Source organism: Scleropages formosus, chromosome 2 (genome assembly GCF_900964775.1).
Source record: "Scleropages formosus chromosome 2, fSclFor1.1, whole genome shotgun sequence".
Classification (NCBI taxonomy): Eukaryota; Metazoa; Chordata; class Actinopteri; order Osteoglossiformes; family Osteoglossidae; genus Scleropages; species Scleropages formosus.
In genome coordinates this window covers 28,182,427-28,190,609 of record NC_041807.1, presented here as the reverse complement: position 1 = coordinate 28,190,609, position 8,183 = coordinate 28,182,427, and the positions used below count along the sequence as shown (strand labels likewise).

The 8,183-nt window shown below is 41.3% G+C and overlaps 1 protein-coding gene across 3 annotated transcripts in view; it reads right to left on the bottom strand.

Moving 5' to 3' along the window:
• Window positions 1-2,565: 2,565 nt before the first annotated feature.
• ndrg3b (ndrg family member 3b) overlaps window positions 2,566-8,183 on the bottom strand; it is a 37,284-nt gene continuing 31,666 nt past the window's right edge. For 2 of the 3 annotated variants that reach the window (XM_018756754.2, XM_018756756.2), the window contains 3 exons: window positions 7,984-8,035; window positions 7,333-7,350; window positions 2,566-3,435 (listed from right to left, as the gene is read on the bottom strand). In XM_018756754.2, the coding sequence (XP_018612270.1) occupies window positions 3,266-3,435; window positions 7,333-7,350; window positions 7,984-8,035 (240 nt within the window). In that variant the 3' untranslated portion in view covers window positions 2,566-3,265. The remainder of the gene's footprint in view (window positions 3,436-7,332; window positions 7,351-7,983; window positions 8,036-8,183) is intronic. The other variant, XM_018756755.2, reaches the window with a different exon arrangement.

The following is an 8,183-nucleotide window of genomic DNA, read 5'->3' as shown; positions in this document are numbered from 1 at the left end:
AGAGAAAGTACTGTCAAAGGTTGTCTGTATGCTATGCATTCATATTTTAGTCTAGATATAATCTTTTCTTTTCGCATGATTATTCATTATGCATAGAGTAGGGTTATTCAGAAAGGGATTGCCATGGTAATAGCTACCATGGAAACAAATTCCCAAAAATGCAAAGAACTGCTTCTTAAGATGAGCTGTAGAGTCTGCAAAGTACTGAAAGTACCACAGCATAAATGAGAACTTGAAACAAGAAAACCTTACAGCATACTTTAAACATGATCAACCTATTTTTAGATATGCTTCGTATCATGCTACGCTTCAAAAGAGCTCAGAAGTTTAAAGCTAAAAATATTTTAACTATCCTGCACAATTAAAGAAATCCCGGATGAGAGTGATATTGCCATGCTATTTGGTATCAGGATGCCTTGGTAGCTGCAAATCTCTCTACTGCTTCCACATACCAAAGACAAGCTGTTAAGGGGAATCAGTGACTCTCTATTGCCTGTAGTATGTGACTGTGTGACTAACCTGGTGTCCTATCCAGAATGAACCTCTGTTACTTGTATCTTATCCTTCCTAGTAATGTCTCAGAAACACATTGACCCTAATCGTGCAAGAAGATGCAAAAAAATTGACAGATAATCTGATAATCTACTAGTTAATGAACATTTCTTGTGTACGGCAAAAAAACCAGTCAAGGAAACATACATGTAAAACATGTTTGGAAACAGACAAGATTGAAAAGGCAGCCTTGTTACAAATCCGTATCTCTAATGCTATGTCTGTTTAGTAACTGCATATATTCACGATCTTCATAAAAAAGCTACTTAGCTGAACGAATAATTATTATGTCATTTACAATAGACAGGGGAAAACTATTTAATGGTGCCAGACAACTGTGTGCAAACTGTCTGGAAGACACAGAGCTCGTCATCTACACGATGAGATATGCATTGTCTAAACTCAGCCTGCTGGACATACTGTAGTCTTCAGGTTCTATATGATCTGTAATGTAACGCTTCATAATACAGACTTGACCATTGATGCATATAGTATACATGATGAAAGTTTCCTTATCGGCCACTTTCTGAACAATGCTGTGGTTCGCCCTCTAGATGATCATTTCCTCTTTTCATATGTAATATTTAACAATGATCCTAAATACTTAATACAGTACTGGGGAAACTATTTTTTAAAAGCTTCAAGCACAGAAGATGATGTAAACCTAACCAACTCTTCACCCTGTATGGTCCATCAATAACACACTGTTAAATTTATACAAATAGCAGGAATGTTAAGTAAGTCCATACGAGAAGCTGAAAGAGGAAATTATTTTACTGTCAGCAAAATTTTAGTCAACGTTCATTCAAATGGAAAGTTGAGAACCCAGCTGATCGGATCCGTGAAAAGCAAATTTACTTGTGGTGTTAACAGGACAGAATCGGATGTAAGCAGATCTAAAAATAGCTCGACCATATGTATGCAGATTTGTGGTTTTGTCTTGCATTTCGACTTGAAAAGAAACTAAACCTGATGGTGGGCCAGTAGGAACATCAATCCTAAGGGTACAAACCCTTCTGAGGTCTTGCAGCAAAGAGCAGAAATAGGGCAGCGACACTGCTTATGATGTCTTACCTCTAGCTTTATTTTCTAATCATTACAAATTGATATAATCAGCAGACAGAAAATAATGTGTCCCTTATGTAGGGGAAAGGGAGGGAAACAGAACACATTTCAGCGTCACCACTAGTTAAAACCCAACTATGAGAAAGAACTGTAACATTAAGAAGGGGGTCAGATTAAAAAAAGTTCAGATACAACTAATATGTTATGTACCCAAATGAAACAAAAGCATACTGAAAGGAGCTACTTTTAACCTTAAACTGAAGAGTCAGACCAAAGTACCATTCTGTTAGTAGAGCTCACTGCATCTGGTTCCTTTCACCTTTGCAGACACTTGTAACAAAGGCTGCGTGCAGCTTCTAAACAACAAGGGATATGCGGGTGTGAAATCGACAGGCAGACTCTTGAATCCACTGACTTTCATGCGCTGCGAAACGGCTCAGGTACCTCTCGTTCATATCTACAACTGTCTATCCGCTCGCTTTCTTCGGTTTGCAGATTGCTAGTGTAATGCGTTACGCATGCGCACATTTCCTCTGCGTCTGTGGTGCACTTCAGTTCAGCTCCTTGTCCCTGGCTTTGCGCAAGGCAAACTTTTTAACAGGTGAAACTGCTAAGCAAATGTTAAGATGACAAAAGTAATCTCGTAGTAATTTCAAAGTATGCATATGCTAGGAAATCTGCAAGAGGAACGAGAGACGTAGTGTCTCTGTGTACGCTTGACACAGATGTGGTCACCTTTTGGTTACGCTATCGAGCCAGGCAGTGGTCAGTCGAGACGCAGCTGACTGACAGCACTGCTACCCTCAATCGCCGAACCGGGACAAGTGCCTGAATTTTCCTCCAAAACAGATTTGCACTTAAATAAAAACACCAAACTCGCAGCTCTAATTCTAGACACATCCTACCAAATGCAAGTTATCTTTAAAATACAAGTGTTTTTTTTTTTTTTTTGCCTACAACAGGGACATGCTATAAAACATCCTTGGTATAGAGCTACTGACCTAGAACAAGTTTGTCACACTGTCTTGCAACCAAAGTAAGCAAAGTATATTCACAACTTACAACAATAAAAAAAAACAAATTAATGAATATTAGTGTGTGTGTGTGTGTATGCAAAAAAACAAGTGTGTCTGCATAAGAATCTTCTGTAGCGATGGAGCAAAAAGAAGCAGGAAATTAATATGAGGGGAATCTGACAGAGCAAGGTTGATTTGGATTTGAGTGAGGAAGACCTCGGTCTGAGAGGAACATCTCAACTCCACAAATTGAGAGCTGTCAACCTCTCCCTGATTTGTTAGGAAGGACAAATGCACAATGACCAGTGTGTATAAAACACATACACCATTCCAAAATAGATTAATCCTTTAAAAAGTCAAAAATGCTCACAAAAGTAATTGAAGAGCAGGAAATGTGTGTCATTGTACTGCCACAGCAGGCATGCATATGTTGTTAGAAAATAAGAAGTGATGGAGGAGGACTGTAAGCTGCTGGCTTTTTAAATATGTTACATTTCACTTTATTTATGCCCTCATGCTTCCTTAAACATGTCCCTGGCCTTGTGCTCTGGGCAAGCAAAGAGAGAGGAGGAGGCGGAGGGACTCGAGCGATGGGCCGGGCCGCTGGGTGGCATTAGGAGAGCTTGAGGCGTTCAGCAGGAAACCTCCATGGTTTGTGGCCGGGCCTGGTTGTCATGGGCCGCACTGGCACCCTCCAGCTGGGCGTTGGTGTGCGTGCGGCTCCGGTTGCCCTCTGCGGAGCCCATGCTGGAGGAGGAGTGAGTCCGAGAGCGTGCCAGCCGGGTCATGCTGGCAGTGGGCACTGCGGGGCAGAGAGCACAGTGAAAGCCCAGGGAAGAGGAACCCCACTCCACTGAAGATTAAAGTAGGGTGGGCAGGCAGGTTTGATACCACGGGCAGCATTAAATCATCAGCATTTTGGTGGCTTTGGTCTGGAATTCAGGGAGAATAATGATGTCCCTCTAAACCATTCCCTTTGGGATGAACATAAAAACAAGAGCTACAGCCTAGGTTACAGGTGATTAATTTGAATAAAAGGAGCAATTTTAAGTAAACAAATGAAGTCATCAAACAATGTTTTAAAGTAATGAAAACTATCCACAACCCAAGGTAATTTTTTTTACAGTTTACTGTTCATGAGTCCAAAATTCACATGTATAGATATTTATGGGTACGTTCATTGTTCTCCCGACATTTCGATTCATTTGTTCTTTAAAAAAAATAAAGAAAAACAATTGCACTCATGAAGAATGTTGCATGCACAATGAAGTATATACGGTTTTAGATACAAAAACACAGTGAAAGAAAGAGACCTGCATCTGAAAATGGGGGAAAAAAAACGGTATGGCACAGCATACATACATGTTGGCACACGTACGGTATGCTCCCACATTTATTTAGAAATTAAGGCAGTTAATCAGTTACCACAAGTCATGCTTAAGACGTCAAAAGTATAAACTATAATGTAAAGGTGGCAATCAATAACGGGCAAAGGGGTTGGGAAGGCGACGTGCTTTAAACTCATGACGGGCTGGTGCACAGCTGGGACTGCAGTGGAAGCTCCTGGTACGTGAGTTACTGTTGACATGTCTGAGCTCAACATAAGGGACTGTTGGCATTGAAGGAAAGGCAGGAACGAAGTGGGGGCAAATAAGGAGGGACAAGTAGAGGGACAGATTATTGCTTTAGCTTCTATATAATTTTACGGAGACTTTAAGTGGGAAGGGGCGCCCATTCTGTCTCCGCAGAGCTGATGGCACATACGATGTGCTGCTGACAGATGGCTGCTATGCTGGCCTCTGCCCTCTCAACTGTCGCCCAGCTCTCGCAGACGGACGCCTCTCACAGGAGCTACAGCGACAAAGGCCACTATTATCCAGACCCGCACACTGTCATAACACTGTATTCCTCTACATTAATCTACTGTGTAAGATACCAGACAGTCAAACACCAAATAAATGAACCCTCAGGCTTGCAAGTGTGACATCTCCTTATGCAGAAGGCTATATTATTTGCAAATGAAAAGAAAAATAATCACAAAGATTATGCCAAGGCTCACAATGCAAAGCTTGGAATTTCAAATCGCAAAGTCAAATCTAACAAAATCTTCCACATAATAACTGGAATTTCCTTAGGAAATCTGGGATTTTATTTTGTCTAACTTGTTGAACATTTGACCGCCATGTTTCTAACAGCTACGAGGGAAGTGCTATGTGGCAGTGAGGTGAGGTGAGTCGAGTCACAGGGGAAGGGAGATGTTTTCTGATCAACAGAACCACAAGCCCTGTGCACCAGGTGCTCTTGAAGACCTCCACCTCAAGAAAGAAAAACGGAAAAAGAAAAACGCTCCGAGAACATTAAGTACCATGAATTCAAGGTGCGGCAGCTGAACCTGGGCACCATGTAAGTTTTGGTTTGAAGATATAAAGCCTCGGGTAATGCAGAACACCATCACGGAGCACAGAGCCTACGGATGTGACAAAACAAGTAGACTGAACTACACAAACAACATCTTCTGTAAACTCAGTATCTCAGTCACCTGAAATTTGGCACATTCCAATATGATTTTTTTCCTGTTCATTCTACGCCTGTGGCTAAGCAAGTGCTACTTATACTTATACTCATCCCCTGTTATCTGGTCCTCACCTGCTCCTGAAAACAGACCGAATATCGAAAAGCCAGACCAAATTCCATTCCATTCCATCCACCCCAATTTCATCCCAAAATCACCCTAAATGATGCCTTTAAACAACAGAAACATAGTTTTAATTTGTAGTGGTTTGTTCCTGGATTTTTAAAAACATATAATAGATTATGTAATAGATGTATACAAATTTTTTTTTTTTTTTAAATAAAATTTAAAAAAAAAAAAAAAAAAAAAAAAACTTTTTTAAATATATATTTATATTTTGGGGGGTGGGGGTGCAGTGGCACAGCAGGCTTGGCCAGGTCCTACTACATGGTGGGTCTGGGGTTCAAGTCCTCCTTGGGGTGCCTTGACGGTCAGTCATCCCGTCCGGGGTGTGTCCCCTCCCCCTCCAGTTCTGTGCCCTGTGTTGCCGGGTTAGGTTAGGCCGCAGCCCCACTCGGGACAAGCTGCTTCAGCCAGTATGTGTGTGTATTTGATTAGGATATGGCTTTTTTTTTCCAAATTTATTACCGATGAAAGGGTTAAAAAGAAAAAAAAAAAACATAGTATTAGGATGGCATTTCAAAGCTTCAGACTCTGTGTGTGTTTGTGTGTATTAAATTTTGGTTTGAAAAGATTTTTTTGAATTGCAAACCAAATAATAGGGAAAAAGTGTATTTATTCACCAGATTCTTATTTCCAACATCACTTGCAATGATTTACACATTCATGCCGCTGGGCGATTTTTATTGCAGCAGTCCGAGCAGCTCTAACCACTACGCTACCTGAAGCACGTACATAAAAAAGCAACACAATCCAGTGAAATGTAAGTACCTCGGGCTGATAACGCACTTCTGTGGCCTTAGTTTAAATACACAGGAAAAGCAAACCGTAAATAAAATATATGTCAGGAGATGTGAATACCTTTGCAATCCCAATAACGATGCCAGTCTTTTCAGGGTGATGGCGAACAGAGGCAGTAAGCGATGGAGCCAGCAAACAAGGGTACAGGGCAAGACAGTCAGACCGGGATCAGATGCGATTCCTTACCACCCTATACACTCAATTCTGGCATCCAGCTGCTGGGTCTGATCCTGTCTGCAGCATTTTTGTAGCAGACTGACTGCGGTTTGACAAACACACTTATGGGTGCTTTTGGGGGAAGTTCATGGAAACATTTTGAATGTGAAAGGGCCTTGAGAGGTTACCTTCCTGAGACAAAAACAGTATTTTTGAAGGAGAGTGATCAAAAACTAATGTAGGTGCTTTCTATTCTTTGTCATAACGGTAAGTGTTGCCCCAACAGACAAACAGAGAGAGAATTCCCCTTCTCGGCATCACCTCGCACCCAACAGACACCGCGGTCCCTGCATCGCAGGCGTGGCTGTCTGAACAATGGAGGAGGAGAGCAGCCTGCAAATCCAACACGGTAAGATGTGCCACCTCCTTTAATGGTTTTAGATATGACTTCCTTCAAATGGGATAGGCAGGTTTTTAAGCGACATTACATATATTGTTTCGCTGTAAGTACCCGATTACCCATCTTGTTTGCCCTGTAATTTCTTGCTAAAATGTTTATATGTACAAAATATAAACATTTGTTGAAAATCCTTTCAGATTTATCAGTGAAACAGTAAATTGATAGTTTAAAAATACAGTGCCCCATATTTAGCGTATATATAACACATTCTATCATTTTGAAAGCTTCACGGTGTTCATGGTGAAATCAGCCAAAGGTAAGATACAGTCCGACCATAGTTTGACTGTTCAACTGTGATCCATCCTTTTCTGAGCTCTTAACTACAGTTGGGAAATCCACAGGACCTGGACCGCCAGGAACATAGCTGAGCGTGACATAACACAGAGTGTGTGTGTGTGAGTGAGTGTGAGACAGAGTGTGAACTTGGAGGGCTGACTTAACACTGGGGCACTGCATCTTAAACTGGGAATATCCCAAGGAAGAGGAAACGAGAAGCGTGTCCCTGACAGGGCCAGGCAGGGATCCACTCGGCTTCAGAATGGCTCAGTGCAGGTCATGCTACATTTCCTGGATAGCAAAACGATACTTACAACTGTGGTTACGCAACACTGAAAACAAGACAGGAAATAACATTAGTTCTGTGGGGTTAGCACCCCACTTAGGTTTAAAGACTGCTTCGGACTGACTGGGACGGCTGAGGGCAGGACAACTTGTAACTCTATCCCAACAAAATCCGCAGTCAAATCCTTTGGTCATCGTGATACTCGGCGAGAAAAGAAAAAAAACTTCACTTAATTTTAAACTATGACCTGTCTATCAAGAGTCACATAAGTGGCAAAATTGTTCTGGCCAGGTGAAGATGTAAGAGCAATGGCCCTTGAGAAAACTGAAACTTACAAATCTAAAATCTGAAGAAATTAAAAAAGTTCTGAGGGCCTGAGCTGTGGCAGAGTTCACAAATTCAGGAAGGCAGGGAAATGACTTTCTCTTATCAAGTTAATGAACTAGTTCCGGAAAATTACTGCTGGCTAATTAGGATTTATTTCTTTCAGAGAGCAGCTAAGACACAAAAAATGACTGAAGACAAGACACTTTGGAAATGGAAACAGAGCAGTTTCACTTGTACCTACAGCGTAAACACTAAAGCAAAGAAAAGACAGAAACCAGCACAACCATGAGCTTGACATTAAGGACAACTTGGGTGTAGCACTTGGAAAAGCTGAGAGACCGTCAACACTTACTGTAGCCCATTCCCTGGACAAAGTACTTGAACGCTTCTGCAAGTTTTCCTGGCTGTAATAAAAGCAAACATAATTACTACTACCAATATTATGTTTCTGTCCACATGCACTAGAGATCTTAAGGCACTGTATTAATGCATGTGCACTACAGCAGTAGCATCACTGTTTTTAGTCTTTAACTCTTTACATTTTGTACTGCT